The sequence below is a fragment of the Procambarus clarkii genome, chromosome 5, assembly GCF_040958095.1.
Source record: "Procambarus clarkii isolate CNS0578487 chromosome 5, FALCON_Pclarkii_2.0, whole genome shotgun sequence".
Lineage (NCBI taxonomy): Eukaryota > Metazoa > Arthropoda > Malacostraca > Decapoda > Cambaridae > Procambarus > Procambarus clarkii.
This window is the reverse complement of record NC_091154.1, coordinates 25,271,186-25,288,762: the sequence shown is the minus strand read 5'-3', so window position 1 is coordinate 25,288,762 and position 17,577 is coordinate 25,271,186. Positions and strand designations below refer to the sequence as shown.

Genomic DNA, 17,577 nt, shown 5'->3' with positions numbered 1-17,577 from the left:
AGCTGCGTCCAAGAGCCTGGTTGACCAGTCCAGCAACGAGGAGGCCTGGTCGAGGACCGGGCCGCGGAAACCATCTCAAACCATTTCATGGTAACCTCAAGGTAACCTCACACCTGGGAATGTTGCCCACGATTTTTTTTTTTAATGGCATCTGTTTACAAGAGCCCTGAGGAAGCTGATGTGAACCCTATGTAGCCACGGGACTTTTAAATCTTGCACGGTACACCCCACACTTCATATTATGTGGTGTGCAATTCTGCGGCAGTTACTCACCACGTCATGTGATGTGTTGTGCAGTTTAAGGGTTAAGTGAAAGCCTTTATCTGCTGTATAACTGTTCAGTGGTCTAAGATTGCAATATGTCATAGCTTCAACCATGTGACTTATTGATACAGGTCTACAAGTATTTAGTTGTTACATTGCTTACAATGTAACAAGAGGGGCCTGACAGCTGAGTGGACAGCGCTTGGGTTTCAAACAAATGGGCAGAGTTTCTTTCACCCTGATGCATCTGTTCACCTTGCAGTAAATGTCTAACCTGGAAGTTAGACAGCTGTTATGGGCTGCTTTCTGGGGTGTGTGTAACAAAAAGGAGGCCTGGTCGAGGACCGGGCTGCAGGGATGCTAAGCCCCGAAATCATCTCGAGATAACCTCAAGGTAACCATATTTTGATAGCCTTTTATTTCAGTCAGTCTCACAATGTAATTTTTTCCTGACAGTCCGAGGCCCATGGTGGAGCAGTTCTAAGCATCCTTCATGACCGCACTGTCAGCCTCACAGGTTGTGGACAGCTTCAGGATGTTATGGTCTTTCTGACACAGTCTGCAGCTGTTCCTTATATGAATATGCTGGCTAAATGGCTGTACAGAGGCATTATAAATGACCCATATAATGAGGTAAGGCACCTATTGAATGTTTTCATGTATTTTAAGGTATAATTGTTTGATATTTTGGTTAAAGCTCTTGAACAAATTTTATGATTGTTTACCTAGTATACTGTCTGTTAGTTTAGACCCAATAGATTATGCTCAGATTCCTTATTCTCCATAAAGAGCAGTTCCACCCCTAGAGCTCTGTCCCTTGCATGTGGTGTTTAAAGGTTTGTGAAAATACAGTGGAGTATCTTTAAATTGAACTGATTGGGGCCAAGCATGGTTTGAGTTAAAGCGTATTCTTACTTAGGGGTTCCTGTAACTTAGCTCAGTACTAGAATCATAGCCTAACATAGAATAAAATTAAGATTATTTTCTGGGAAAGACATCCTCAGTAGCCATACCTTAGATAACTGCACGAGGCCTCTGAGATCCTCTCCTGCCTACTGGAAGCAAGGGTTAGAATCTGACTTTTCTTGTTGAGGTGAGGGGACAATCTTTTTGGTAGGTCAGGCACCTACCAAAAACTAAGAAGAATACTATTAGAAAGGATAAGCATAGCAAAACAAGGACAAAAGAGAGACGCTGAAAGAAGAGCCAGGGCCCACTCTGAACCCAAAGCATGAGCCAGCACAGCCTGACGACACGTGAGGCAGTAGGTGAAAAACATGAAAACCACTTCCCGGAAGAGACCACTTTATGCTTCCCAGAGCATACAACTTAAGCAAACAGATGAAGCTGAAGCTGCTGCGACAAAAACTCCTACACGAGGCACCTCACCGAGCGACCCCACATCCTTCGCAAGCCAATCAGAAGACAACTCGTGGGGACAGGAACCGCATAACAAGCCAAGTTTGAATGAGTCCAAAAATCATCGGCGACCAAAGTTGTTGAAAAAAAAGAGTAGCTTGAGCATGCAGCTGCACCAGACCCACATCACGGGGAATGAGCAGGATCGAAGAGGCAAGAATTGAGTTGCTCAAGAGAGCCCCCCAGAAACTCCTGCAACACAGTAGACACCTCCCGCCAATCAACATGTTCTTTCGCGGAAAGCCAGAAGGAGCTCCAACATAGAAAGAGAACGCTTTCTACACTACACTACAAAAAAGAACACAAAAAATAATGGAAATGCTTAACCCTTAAACTGCAAGGGATCCAAATGGCTTCAACACCCACAGGCGCAAAAAAAAAAAAAAAATCAACAAAATTTATTTCTTTTAATCTCTTTATTTGTGTTCCCCCAATGGAAAAATAATAATAAAAAAATTAATTGTACTTATCAATGATGTAAATGAGCCGAGAAGTTGGCTGATGACATCACGATTCATCTTCGCTGGAGTGCTCTGCGCCCGAACTGAGTCAGGTGTGACAGAGGAGGAGCCAGAGTTGCCACAAATTTATTTTCACTGTATTATTTACAGTATCTATGGCATATTTTACACCCATTTTTTTCACTGGTGGGGTTCAATATGTTCTCACTTGACGATTTGTTAGCATAGAACTGTTGTCAATGTATATTATATCCACATATTAGTGTCACAAGTATTTGCACAAAAAATGTCTTATTTTTCAATAAAATATACTTTCTTATGATTTATTTTCAATATTTACACCCACTTATTCTGTGTTTACATGTTTTTGCACCAGTCTTGAACATTTAGAACTCGTCAAGACTGTGATACTCGTCAATACATTTGACATAGCACAGAGGGACTTGACACGCTGTGCACCAAGTCATCACCATTTTTCGTTTCTGTTGCCTCTTGGTTGTTGTCTTGCATACAATGCACTCATGCTGGCCAACAGCATGTTTTGTAGTTGGTGGTAAATACCTTAGATTGTGTGTGACAAAGGCATCCTTGAAAGTGAGCCTGGATGCTGGAGCATGGTGCAATACCGGGTGCAGAATAGGCCTCTGTATGCCAGGAATTTCTTTGCCAAACTTCTCTAGTAATTGTGTCACTACAGTAAAACTGAACACAGGGAAATTTCGTTTACCACCTGTTTTGACAAGATACATATTGTAACTGTTCAGCATTGTTACATCAACAAGGTGGAAAAACATTTTCTTGGTCCACTTCACTGTTTTCCGTACACACTCTACTGCCGCCACCATCATATCACATTTATCCACTAAACGCATGTTGATGATATAGTCCAAGACACAATCTGGCTTATAGATTATTTGTTTTGTTGTTCTGTTAACCTTGCCACTGTCCAACATTGTACCATTGTGAATAGTGGTCAACATGTTCACTTCACGCCTCTCTTTCCACCGCACTGAAAGCATTGCGCCTGTTTTTCTTAGCTTACAATCACCAACCTGCATAGCAGTGTGAAACACTGACATTTCCCTTCATTTTCATTTTGCCTTCACTGTGCCATACACTCCAGTTCTTTTATCAAGCAAGAACCTAGTTAGTAAGGGACTGGTATAATAGTTATCTGTGTACAATATGTGGCCCTTGTTCAGATATGGTGTAAGCAGTGTCTTCACCACACTACCTGAGAAGCCATGTTGGTCATTAGCAGAAATGTCTACATTTGGACCCATATACATGATCATGTGTAACACAATTCCTGTTTCACAGTCACACAGTACTAAGAATTTCAATCCAAATCGGTGGCGTTTGGAGGGAATGGCAAGATGTCCTTTGAAAAGCACAAGGGATTCGTCAATCACCAGCTTCTGAGCTGGTACGTAGAAATCCCTGCACTTTCCAATAAGTTCATTCAGGACGTGCCTTACCTTCCAAAGTCTGTCATCATCATTGTGGTCTTCATCATTTGCAAAATGAAGACACCTGAGGATTATTGCAAATCGGTCTCAAGACATATACTTGCCATACATTGGTGTTGGAACAGTATGGTCTTTGCTCCAATAATGGTCAAGTACGTGTTTGACACAATGTTTCATCAACATACACAGTGCCAAAAACATAAGTTTCACCCACAGTCGTATCTTTCCATCGCTGTAAACGTGAAAGATCAGATAACTCCTCATCATCAATGAGATCAGTCACATATTTGTTCGTTTCCCGAACAATATATTCCATGAGCGGCATATTGAAATATGCGGTAAAATAGTCCATTTCACACATATCTGGACCTTTATCAGGGAAAAGGTCTGTAATCCCAACATGTGAATTATCAAAAACAGGAATTTATGGAACAAAATCTGTCCCATCACTACACACAAAAACACCTGGTGTCTGTCGAGGGACAATAGCGACACCACGGCGAGGAAACCGTGGACCAGGAGCTTAAGCAGGTCTAGTTTCGTTTAGGGGAGTTCTATCCACTTGTTCGGCTTTTGGTAGCAATATTTTCACCAGAATAGGGGTTTGTTTTGGGATACTTACCTTTCTGGGTGCCTGACCCGATCGATGGCAGACATAGAATGCTTCCAACCACACTGGGGTTTCTATAGGCCATTGCTTCCCTTGCCTCTTCTGAGGGGGCCAGGTTCTGGCTCGTGGTTCCTGGTAGGCCCATAGAACTCCATACACATGACTGATGCCAAAGTCTGACATTAGCATATCAACCTAGTAAGCTCCGGGGAGCCTCCGGGTCTCGTCCAGAAAATGGCGTTTCATTATATTCAACGCTGGTGTTTACTGCATATTTTGATGAGCTGCTCATGGAACATGTTGTTCACCAAACAAACATTCACATCTCATTGAAAAGGAGTTAACAAAATTTTCACGATTACAACGTTGGAAAAACACTACTGTAGGTGAAATGTATGTATTTTTTGTACTATGTATGTTGATGAAACATTATGTAAAGCACGTCATCACAGATTATTGGAGCAAAGACCATACTGTTCCAACACCTTTGTTCGGGAAATATGTCTCGAGACAGGTTTCAGATACTTCTCAGGTGTCTTCATTTTGCAAATAATGAAGACCAGACACATGGTGATTGACTTTGGAGAGTAAGGCACATTCTTTTGAATGAACTGATTGGAAAGGTTAGAGATTTCCACGTACCAGCACAGAAGCTGGTGATTGATGAATCCATGTGCTTTTCAAAGGATGTGTTGGCTTAAAGCAGTATATTCCCTCCAAATGCAACAGATTTGGATTGAAATTCTATGTTCTCTGTGACTGTGAAACAGGACTTGTTACACATTAATTCTGTATACTGGTAGCAATGTAGACATTCCTGGTAATGACCAACATGGTTTCTCAGGTAGTGTGGTGAAGACACTGATGGCACCATGGCTGAATTTGGGTCACATTTTATACACAGATAACTATTATACAAGTTCCTTGCTAACTAGGTTCTTGCTTGAAAATAGATCTAGCGTGTGTTACACAGTAAAGGCAAGAAGAAGGGAAATGCCAGTGTTTGACAATAATATTGAAGTTGGTGACTGCCAGCTAAGAAAGTGATCAAATATTCTCAGTGCAGTGGAATGACAAGAGAGAAGTGAACATTGTTGACAACGTTCACATTGGTACAATGGTGCACAGTGGCAAGGTGAACCTAACAATGAAACAACCAATATATAAACCAGATTGTGTTCTGGACTATAATACCAACATGCGTTTGGTTGATAAATGTAACATGATGGTGGGCGCTGTCGAGTGTGTACGGAAAAGATTGAAGTAGACGAAAAAAAGTTTTTCCACCTTGTTGATGTAACAATGCTGAACAGTTTCAATATGTATCTGGTGAAAACAAGTCATGAACCAACATTCCGTTCGTTTAGTTTTACAGTTGTGACACAGTTACTAACAAAGTTTGGCAAAGACATTCCTGACATACAAAGTCCCATTCAGAACCCAGCATTGCAGCATGCTCCTACACCCAGACTCGCTTACACGGAGGCCTTTCAACTATATAGACTAAAAAATTTGTCACCAGCTGGAAAGCGTGTAATAGGCCAAAGTGATTGCATAGTTTGTAAAACCACACAAACGAGACCACAGAAATGTAAACAGGTGCAAACATGGTATGAAGCATGTGCTAACCCTTTGTGTGCTGTCAACTGCTTCAATGACTACCACTGTCTCCAGAATTTCTAAATGTCCAATAATGGTGCAAAAACCTGTACATATTGAGTGCGTGCGTGTATATATTGATGACAAATCTGAATATATATTGTATATGGTGTAGTAAAAAACATTTGGGTGTGCATAATTGTGACACTAATTTGTAAGTGTATATTGAATGGATGCAAGTTGTATTATAATTCAACATCAAGTAACATTATATGCAACACAATTAGTGAATTTTTTTGGGGTAAAATACGCCCAGACACTGTAAATAATGCTGCGAAAATAAATTTGTGGCAACTCTGGCTGCTTGAAGACCGCGTGCGATGCCTCCTGGACGCACATTGCATTAGTGTGCATGTTGGGTGTGACAACATCACTCATCTTGTCGGCTCATTTAAGTCATTGGTAAGTACAGTGACTCCTCGACTTACCATTGCCCCGACTTATGATATTTTCGAGTTACAATGTAAATTTGGTCGGAAAAGTGACTCAACTTACGTCAAACCTTGGTAATGCATACCAAGGGTGAATGTAATCACACTTGGTAATGTATACCAAGGGTGTCTAGTCATTACCTAGGCTTCCTTGGTATGCACCAAGGGCCTCATGAGCCTCTACCAGAGTTACCTGGGAAGAAGGAAACCTCTGGAAACGAATCCAAGGAGCCCAAAGGCATCCGGAAACAAACCCTGGGGGATGTCGTGCTTAACTCAAACTCATATAGGGAAGAGGGGGATAAGAAAATCCCACACCATGCAACAAAAGACCCTCTGCTGAAGGCACAAGGGCCCACGAAGGGTCAAAAGGAACCCAAAAGCTCCAATTGAACTCTCTCCCACCCCCTTTCCAGCCCAGGTAACCGTAATCAGTGCCCTCATGGCAAATTACTCTTCTACGCCCACCGCCCAGGAAAGAAAGTTGGAGCCCAAGAGAAAAACTTCAAAAGAGGGAGTCGGTTGGGAAGACTCGGAAGCTTCGACAAGAAAGAAGCAGCTCAACTGCCTCTGCACCCGAATTGGATGAGGCAACTCCAGAATTTGCCCAAGCCTCATTTTAAGTTAAACCCTGCCCCAATTCTAAACCCTCAGATGCTTTGGAGCTGGACGCAGAGGGGGAAGGAGAAACGTGAACCAAACCAAACGGTTAGGGAAGAGGTGGGTGCAGAAGGAATCAAGGTCGATTTGATCAACCCCTCCAATTCCAAGTCCCTTAAACAGAAACGGGGCAGATCCGGGGTAACCAACCAGGCACACAACCTAGAGCATTCCCTAGGTTATAACTGATGACACAAGGTAGTATGGCACATATTCAGTGATGATAACTTCAGTGTGCTGATGGGGCTCCTCACAAAAAGAGAGTATTAGAGAAATAATCACATACTGAAGGGGACACTATAAAATGAGAAGAGAAGAGAAAAGAAGGATTGCGATCCAAAGACCAAGCGGGTTCATTTGATGGATGGCTGGAGGTGAAATAATGCACGAGGCAGATTGCAAAATGGCGCCCAGGTAATATCGACACCAAACGTGCGGTGCAATGGTCCTGACAATGCTGCACAATATGAGGCGACAGTATTCAGCATGAGATGCTGATCGAGAAAAAGCCAAGAAAGAAACGAGATAACTACATGCACTAATGGGTTTGAACTATTTTTTAATGTTTCGATTGCCATTTTGAATTCTTTGGGACTTGCTTGACTGTTGAGGCATCATTTTTTGTGCATCATGCAGTTGTCTGTATTGCTTTGCTGACTTTCTGGATGCTTTCCTAGAGGGGTCATGGAATGTCACTTGCTCTCTGCACTTCTGTTAGGGGGAAGGGTCAGGTTCTAGCTCTGGTCCCTGGTAGGCCAAGCAGAACTCCCGTGACTGATGTGATATAGTATTTAGGCGCAATCTCAGCAAGATAGCTTCAGGGAGCCACCAGGACTCTTCCAGAAAGGAGTTTCATTATATTGAATGCTGATGTTTTTATATTAATTGGCCAATAATTATAATTTTAATTTTAAATGTTTCAGTTCATGGTGATAGACAGAGAGAGTGGTGGGGAAGAGAATGAAGAGGAAGATCTGGCTGATGATTACTGGGAAAAGCGTTATACAACAATTCCCCAAAACATTCCTACATTTCTACAGGTTCATGCAAATGTCATTCTTCGTACTGGAAAATACTTAAATGTTATCAGACAATCTGGTGAGTAATTGAACTTGTATATTATTGGGTTCTTTGTGAGTTTGTATATGTACTGTACAGGGGTACCTCAGCTTACGAATTTAATCCGTTCCCAGAGACGGCTCGTAACCAAAAAATTCGTAAATTGAAGCGAATTTCCCCATAAGAAATACAGTGGTACCTCGGTTTACGAGTTTAATCCATTCTTGGAGACAGCTCGTATTCCGAAAACTCGTAATCCGAAGCTAATTTCCCCTTAAGAAATAATAGGAAATGAATTAATCCGTTCCTGACTACCCAAAAAGCTCACTTCAAACTAAATTTTATACCTAATTCATCTAAATAAACCTACAAAACTATGTTCAAGTTATTACTTACCTTGCTGTTGGCATGTGGAAGATAGTGAGGAGGAGGGAGGGGAAGAGGTGTTACTGTTTGGAAGGGGAGTCCCCTTCCATTATAACATCAGGCAGTGAGGACTTCACTGGTGTGCACACTTTGGCACGTTTTGGCTGCATACCACTAAGACTTGCTTGTCTTACTAAGAATCTGTCTAAAGCCACTTGTTTTTCCTTACATTTTAACACTTGTCTGTAGTAAGACATCACATTGTCATTTAAAAGGTAAGTGCAACAGCCTGCTACAGCTTTATCTGGATGAGTTTTTTCAACAAAACTTTGCAATTCTTCCCATGCTTCACACATTTTCTTAACACTTTAGCATTATCACGGCGCTCGAGAGCGTTACCACTTTTTGTGTTGAGGTCGCACAGCGGACTCGCTCATGAGTCACGAGAAAAAATATTTCTATAAACTCTATTTGTTATGCGATCAACTTTGGGATAGTTTGAAAATGCCCACCATGAAATTTCCGTTTTCTCTAATAGCCGCATAACCTATTTGGGAGAACGGCATAGCATTGCACCATCGAGGTAAGACCATTGTATTGTTGACACGAGAAGTGTAATAGACGTAGTTTTTTATTTGGTGCTGGTCTAACACATCCATGTGTGACATTTTATACTTATGTTCTTCTAGAACATTCTGTTGCAAACACATTGGTACAAAAATGAAATACGTACATCTAAAATTAATGTCAGGACAGTGAAAAAGAGTATGCACTTTTCAGTGTTGCCACTCGATCGCCCGAAACGCCGCACTATTTTCTTAGGTTAAACCTTACTACTGGCTTTCTTGGGACCCATGGCGAGATATATAATAACAACTTTTATGGTCAAATGACCAAAAATCCAACAAAACACTGAAAATCCGGGTGAAGAATTGACATGGGATAGTCACTGGGTGCAAGGCACTGGTAAACTGAGGGGTGAGGGGCGACGATCGCCGTACCACCACGTGCTAGGTCGGCCTGTACACGTGTCAACAAACTCGCCTTCCGAGGCACATTTTCCGAGCAAATACTGCTCGTATTCCGAAAAACTCGTATTCTGGGACACTCGTATTCCGAGGTACCACTATAATGGAAAATGAATTAATCCATTCCAGACTCCCCAAAAAATTAACTTCAAAGTAAATTTTATACATAATTCACCCAAATCTTCAGTACAAAATTATGTACAAGTTATTACTTACCGTTACTGATGTCTCCTGTTGGCGTATGGAAGACGGTGAGGAGGGAAGGGGGCAGAGGAGGAGAGGTGTTACCTTTTGGAAAGGGATTCCCCTTCCATTATAACATCAGGCAGTGATGACTTCTTTGGGGTATACTCTCTGGCACATTTTGCCTGCATACCATTAGGACCTGCTTGTGGCTCATTGCTTGATTTTCTCACTAGAAATCGTTCCACTGAAGATTGTTTTTCCCTTCTTTGTAACACTGTAGTGAGACATCACATTGTCATTAATAAGATCAATGCAATGGCCTGCTAAAGCTTTATCTGGGCAATTCTTTTCAGCAAAACTTTGCAGTTCTTCCCATACTGCACATATTTTCTTAATGAGGAAGGGACATCCTCTACTGCCTCCTCCTCCTCCTCTCCTGAAGATTTGTTGTACTGCCTAGCTAATTCAACAACCCCTGTACCATTTTCATGTTTACGAATGATCTCTTATTTTTCTTCTGTCATCATTCACATGTGTGTTTTCATGGCTTGAACCTTATCACTGGCTTTCTTGGGACCCATGGCGAGTTATATAATAACAGATTTTATGTTCAAATAGTAAAAAATCCGAAGAAAACTGTAAATCCTTACAAAGAATTCAGGCGTGATAGTCACTAGGTGGGAGGCACTGGTAAACTGAGGCGCGATTGCTATGCCACTGTAACAGTAGGACTGTTAATATATAAAGACCATAGAGCTAACAATGAACATTGGGGAAAATTTCACTAAACACCATAAAATTCTAAACAAAATTTATTAAAATCAAAGATTATCAAAGAAAAGAAAACTTCATTCAGTACACCCTATCTGAACACTTCCTAACTGAATATTTTCCTAACTGAGGCAATTGGTAATTGACTACAACAAATAATGTGGATTAAATAACTGCAATACCTCAGACACAGATACCTTAAAATACCACAGCCAGGCCTAGATGTTCTGCCACGGCTCTAGGGAAGGAGCACCTCGTGTGAGGTTGACCCTAGCTCAGTTGCCAAATTAATCTTTGAAGAAGATTACTAACTAAAATTCTGTATTCGTCACTGAAGGTGACTTATTATTTCAAAACAATTGGGAATTATCTAGCTACTTGAACTAGGCTACTTACAATATTCAATAGCACTTGCATTTCACTAATTTACATGAATTAACAAGCAAGCTGGGCGATACATATTTTCTACTAGATCGTGTGGGGACCGATTTGATTGATCTCCATTGTAGCCATTCAGGCAATCGGTACGTGTTGGTATTAGTGGACCATCTGTCCAGATACACCACCTTGATTCGCCATCCCTCAAAAGGATTCTTGTACTGTTGCCCGAGCATTTTTGAATAGGTTCGTAACTGTATTTGGGCCTCCTAAAGTATTAGTTTCAGACCGAGGTCAGGAATTTAATGGGGATATATTTAGGGAAATTTGTAAAATATTGGAGACAACCTCAGCCTTTACAACAGCTTACCACCCTCAGGCAAATGGGATGACAGAGCGTACCAATCGTTCAGTTAAGGATGTACTTGCAAGCCTTGCGGAACGTGATGCAAACTCAAGGGACGAACACCTGCCCTATGTTCAGCTGACTCTGAATACTGCTATCCACCAGTCTATTAATACCCAACCCCTTCTTTTGTTCACTGGTCAATCATACAATTTCCCATCAGGTCTGCTTGACAGACATAATGTTGCATATGGAGAGGATTATCCTTCAGAAGTTCTCAATAAAATGAGGAATGCTTGGAGCATTGCAGCAGAGGCTTCAAGAAAAGCACGGGATAGATATGCTCACTATTATGATAGGAATGTATGTCCCTGGAATTGAAGGAGGGTAGCCTTGTCTTGAGAATAAATGAAGCATCACCCGCCAATCAGAGTAGGAAACTAACTCTTAGATGGCGGGGGCCGTACAAAGTAATTAAGAAAGCAGGCTCTGTCAATTTTGTCATAATGGGAGTATTTGAGGATCAGGTGGAAAGAACTGTCCACATTAATAAGTTGAAGATTTATCATGCTAGGGAGGAACTAGAATTGCCTTCAGTAAGTCTAATTCCTGACCCACCGGAGCTGATTAACGACTCAAGTTACGAGGCAGATGGAGAGAATGACCCTCTGTCAACTTTCATCAGTAGTCAAGAGCACTCTCGTCACCCCATGGTAACAAGATCTCGCACTGTACAGTAAAGGTTAAAATAACTCCCTTAGTTAGTATAATTTAGAATTCATTAGATTTTCCTGTAGAAGCAATGATGTGGATTTCTTAACTGTGCTTAACTCGGATAGCAGACTTTACCTTGCTCTGGGGTTTCCAACTTCCAACAAACCCAGAATTATATCCATGCTTCCGCCAAGTTGTTGTCTGTCTTTTCCCAGGTCTGAATTGTACACCTGCCCAGTTGTTCGAGCCACACATGAACCCTATCTGAGAAGATCAAGGGGGAGGCACGTTACACAAAGCCCTCCCCCCACCAGACCCCGTAACTAGCCAGTTGGTTACTTGGGGTCGGTGACAATACACCAATCACCCAGCCGTCATCTCACGTCACTAACGAGGTTGTCTTGACACAGCATGCGGTCTGCAAGGATGCAGTCACCAGATATCAACTTTTTACACCATCGTGGGTAGTTGTCTCAACATCATCACCACCCACCAACTTTGTCATCAAGACTGCAAGCAGACCGAAAGTAAATGCAGGAAAATCGAAGGGGGGGCCAGCATGTAGCAGTACTATTTATTCTCGTTGGTGGATCCATGGTTACTACATAACCATGGATCTATGTACGCCATGTATGTAGTTACTACATAATCCATGTAGTAACCATGGATTATGAACGCAAGTGGAATGAGGCAGACACTAGATGAATGAAACGGGCTCCCTACAGAGTACAGTCGACTCGCCATAGAAGGGGCCCAAATAGCCTCCCTCGGCCCAAGGTTAACTGAACAAGGGTATACACGAATGCTGTTTATGGTCTAGTAGCCTGGTGTCATCAAGAAACGCCTGAGATGAGGTGAATCATGGTGACTGAAGATTGGGTGCCACTTGTTTTGCCAACACGCCACCCACCTCAACGCCCTTCTGCAGCTACTTCCGTCAAGAGACATCACTGTGCGTTTAAGTCCCGCATTCCCACGATTCAGCTGCTGGTTCTGTCTCTGCCATCAAGACTGTTTTGTCGGCCACAAGATGGGTAATGAGTCGTGTCCTTTTAATGAGGTTCACCCGACCGGCGGCAGCCAGTCACGGGCTGAACAAGGGTTGTTCTTCCATATCGTTCACTCCGTACTGGAGTGAATGATATGGAAGAAAAGGCAGAATAGAACCAGTGAAGAGCAGAGGTGCCATAGGAACAATCAGAGAACACTGTATAAACATCAGAGGTTGCGTGGTGCTCGAATCTGGTCATTTTTCTGTAGCTCAGTCTCTTCCGGAGGGTTGGCCAACAGTTCCTTGCTAGGGTGACCTTCTCCTCCACTCTTTGCATCTGGTCCTTCTGATGTAGGAGTATTGTGTCATTGAGGCAATTACAAGGCACCCCACTTGCGGAGTTCATCGAGGCATCAGTTCGTGGTTCTTGGTGGTTATTCTGCCATTACCTTGCGTTGTCATTCTTTTTGGTTGGCATTTCCTGCTGATAATGTTGCCTTGGGTCGTGCTGCGCTGGCAGGGTCGCTACAGCTTGAGTACGGGGTCAACACTGTCTTCATTTATTTAATGTGGAGAGCCCCTCTGGCCCCTTGGAGCTATACCGGGCTGATGTGTGTATTAGACAAGTGGCAGCAGTGAATCGATGGAGTTCTTAGCCTACCGGGAGCCATGAGCCAGAACCTGGCCCTCTCAGAGAGGCACGAGGAGCAATGGCCTATAGACACCATGTAGTTGGAAGCAGTCTATGTCTGCAATCTACCAGGTCAGGTAGATGACATCTACCATCTACCCAGAAAGGAAGGAACAAACTACAGCTGGTTAAAAAATGCAAACCGAAAGCCGAAGGAGTAAGCAGAACTTCCCAGTCAGAAAACAAGGAAACAAGCATCATGTCACCACAGCTGCCACGGTGCTGTGTTCGCAGCTCCTCCCTCCCCGGGAGGGGTAAGGGGGAGTTCCAGACCTCCTGTGCTGGCTATCCAACCCCAGTTCTGAGTCTTTTGTGTTGGGTGGTGGTCGATCGACTCTGGCTCCAATCCTTGAGCAGTGCTGTGCTTTGTGATGGTGTGCTGCGGTGTGGTGGTGTTCGAGCCAGTTGTAATTCCAGAAGTACTGGGGCTGCATGTGCCTAGGGTCACCTTCTCTAGGTGCCCTGTAAGTACTGCCTTTGTAGTTTGGGGTTACCTTCCACAAACTGTACGGGGACTACCTCTGCTGGGTACTGTTGTTGCTCGGTGATTACCCGCCCTTGGGGTCAACTGGGGTTTTTTACTATCCGTTTGGCCTTGGGTAGGAGGTAGTATCGTCGCTGGCTGGGGCGCAAGGTGCTGTGCAGCTGTCTTAATACGCTTAGCAACCGGTTCTGTTCTTCCTGGAGATGTGCTTTGGCGGGGTGTTTTTCTTTTCTTTTCTTTCATTTTACCTGATGGGGGTCTGCCTGGCGAAGCTGTAGGACCACTTTTATTATTTTGGTGGCCCTCTGCTAGGTCCCCATGATTGCACATGTCGCAGGGGTTCAGCTTTTGTTTGTTTGTTTGGTAGTTCTGGGATAACTGGTTAGCAGTACCTTGCCTGGGCTTACCTTAGCAGTCAGCCTAAGGTCCCTGGATACACCCATTGGGGCTCATTGGTCCGATGGATGCATCCTCCGAGTCCCATCTCACTTTGTGCAAATTTGAAGGTTGCTCTGTCCCCCTTGTCTCAGGTTGACACTCACCATTTTTTGCCTCCACCGTGCTGCCTGTTGGGTCGATGACTCCTTTGATCCGGAGTCCTGTGAGTGGTGTTCCTTGCTTGTACTCCAATTCACCCAGTTCACTGCTATTAATATTCGTGTGCAGGCGGCTTTGGTGTTGCATGCAAGGTTCAGGTGGCTGCAACATGCTAGGTTGGTTGCCTTTCCCGCTGCCCCGCTTTGGTTTTAGGGACCTGAACTTGGGGGCGTTAGTCACTTTGATTTTGGTTTCGTCCATGCTCTCTCGTCCTTCCCTTGCTGTTGTTTGTCCTAAAAGCTGCTGGCTCTCAAACATCTGAGGGTTTCGTAGTCGAGGCAGGGCTTAGATGATGGTGAGACTCGGGCGATCTCGGGGGCTGCCCCATCCGGTTTGGTGACGAAGGCATTCAAGCTTACTCCTCCAGCCGGGGCATCAGGATCTGATCAGGGACCCCCCCTTTTTCCAGCTTTTCCGGTGGAGCCTATCTTTTCTTTAGGGGCAGATGGTTTGAAGGATGGCTCTGCCCCATGTCCTGGTGTGGAGGATTTCGGGGCTGGGAGGAGTTGACTTGGGGGGGCTTGGGCCCCATTTGACCCCGCTTGGGTGTTGGTACCCTCGATGCACGGCTTGTTGCAGGGAAAGGGGTTTTCTTGACCCCCCCCCCTCTCTGTACGAATTTGATATGGGTTCTGCTCCTCCCTAGGTTGAGTTCCGGGTTCCCTTGGGTTCTTCGGTCCCTTCCTTCCAGAGTGTCAGTTTTCTGCATCCCACCTAAGGAGGTTCAGGAAGCTATTGCGTCATACCTCCTCCGTGATCCAGATTGTGCCTTGATAATGGACCCTTCCTTGTTTGAGTTTGGTTCTACTTTTCCATATTGGGTGCGTTACGAGGTTCTGGAGTCATCCTGGTTAGCAGACAGCCCTTTCTTTTCTTTTGGGGCGTGGCATTCGTTCTGTCAGACCCGCATGCTTGAATGGCGGGAAACTTCTACAGTAGTTCAGGTTTACCTGGGGGACGAATTGGAGCACTTCAATGCATGCTTATTAGGCCCCCGTTCTTCCTAGGGATTTTGGCCAGGTGCAGCTTCACATGCAGGTTTTCGTTCTTTCGGCATCCCTGGTAACTGAGGATTTGCGTGCCTGTGGGCACTTGGCTTCAGTTTTGCGTTTCTTTTCCCTGCGTGAGCTGTCTTCGGACTGGCTTAAGAAGGATGTGAAGGCTCTGGTTGCCGAGCCAGTGTTTAGTGCTCTTGCTTTGGCAACTTGGGCGTCGGCTGTCTCTTTGAAGTTGTTTGCGCCAATTCTGAAGGATGCGGCGTCTGTTCTTTGCTTCTCGCCTCGCGTGCTGGTAAGCTGTGCTTGCTCACTCCTTGGAATCCATGTGAACCCAGGCTCATTGGTTTTTGTCGCTCTTTTGTCTGTTGCTGTTGGCAGATTCTGCAGTTGTGCAGTATCTGCAGGTGACTTTGTCTAGCCGTTACAATATGTCTTACTTGTTGGTTCTCTGGGGCAGCCGTGGGGATCTTTCCCGGAAGGGTCGTGCCAGGGGTTCGGGGTTCCTTCGGTCGTGGGAGGCCAGTGGGGCCAGTTTCGGAACCGACATTACCTTCGGAGACGGCGGTATCTGGTCGGCACAACGATCGCTCTGTGCGTTCGTCGGCTTCTTGTAAGCCCTTTTGCAGGTCACCCCATTGACAGGGCAATGGGGGGGAGGCTCGTGCCTGGTCCCTCGATTTGTGGGCATTTTGGGTCATTTCCTTCAGTCTGCGGTGGGTGGCTCCTCCTCCTTCGGGCTTTGTTCAGGTGACATACATTACTGGTTCAATCTTCTCTCCACTATGATCTGGTCGTTTGAGGCATGTGTTTTCCCTTCTTCTGGTGGTCCAGTGGCCTTGTTGGTGACCTACCTGCAGTCTTTCTCGAGATGACAATTTGGAGTTTATGGTGTTCATTCACTTCTCTTCTTCTCCGTTGCTGTCCTTCATTTTCTAAGCGAGGGTTATTTTCACTTTTTTTGTCCAGGCTTTTCTTAATTGGCACCTCATGTCATGCAGTGCTGGTGGAGCCACTGTGTCTTGCATTTGAGGTCAACACTTCCTTGGCTCCGTTTTGCTTGCTGTCTTGGATGTTGTTTGACATCTGGCCTGGTCTGTACTGCCAGAGTTTGCTTGGTTTCAAACCTGCATTTTTTTCTTTTCTCCTTTCCGCTTGGTTTTTGGTATCCCCTTCGGTCCAGTTAGTTCCTTTACACATTGTTTTGTTGTATTTGTTTCCAATTGCCGGGTTGGTGAACCTTGTTCTCCTTTGACTTCGGATCTTTGGCCTTTTGGCCTTTTGGGCATTTTCTTCGTTTGCTGCTGGCTTCATCTCTTCTGGTGGTGATTAGGTCGGTTGGCCTCAAAGGGATTCTTGTGTCATTGAGGTTCATTGATTTAGCCAGGGGTGCTTCCTGTGTTGTCGGGTTGTAACTTTATGCCTCGCTCTTCTTGCCGCCAGTTCTGCCTCGGTGGGTGCCTTGTAGGTTGATCCAGCCTCCTGGGTCCCCATTACCACGGCTTTTCTTTCTTTTGTCAACCACAGTGTTTTTTCGTTTGCCAGACTGAGGTCTTTCTTTTTGCCCATGGGGTTCCGAAGTTTGCCATTTTCTCTGATATCCTCACAACCCTGTCCTAGGTTGTTGTTCAGGCATGAGGTTTCTAGCTGTCCTAGATTTGGGCAGCCCTATTTCCTGTTGGTGTGCCTGGGCGGCCATAGTAGCCTTAGGTGGTCTTGGGTCACTTTTTTTGGCCAGGCATCTCTTCTTTTATGTTATGTTGACAGCTCTCCCTCCTCTGGTGCTTGCCCATTGACTCTTCTCCATGGGTAATTAGCTCCAGGGAGTCACAAGGGGCTCTCTCCAGAAAACCAGCATTGGATGTAATGAAATGCCAATATCTGGGTAAGCCCTGGTAACTTCCAAGCATTCTCCCTCCCTCTAGGTCATCAGGGAGTTAACATCATCATTGAACTGAAGTAGCAGCAGCCAGCTGACCCCTCGTTGCTTCCCTTCTC

At 44.5% G+C, this 17,577-nt stretch overlaps 1 protein-coding gene across 9 annotated transcripts in view; it reads left to right on the top strand.

Annotated features, from left to right (window-relative positions):
- LOC123762597 (gamma-tubulin complex component 2) overlaps window positions 1–17,577 on the top strand; it is a 195,518-nt gene that overhangs the window by 54,625 nt on the left and 123,316 nt on the right. For all 9 annotated transcript variants that reach the window (XM_069299919.1, XM_045749240.2, XM_045749203.2 and 6 more), the window contains exons 9-10: window positions 721–897; window positions 7,897–8,071. In XM_069299919.1, the coding sequence (XP_069156020.1) occupies window positions 721–897; window positions 7,897–8,071 (352 nt within the window). The remainder of the gene's footprint in view (window positions 1–720; window positions 898–7,896; window positions 8,072–17,577) is intronic.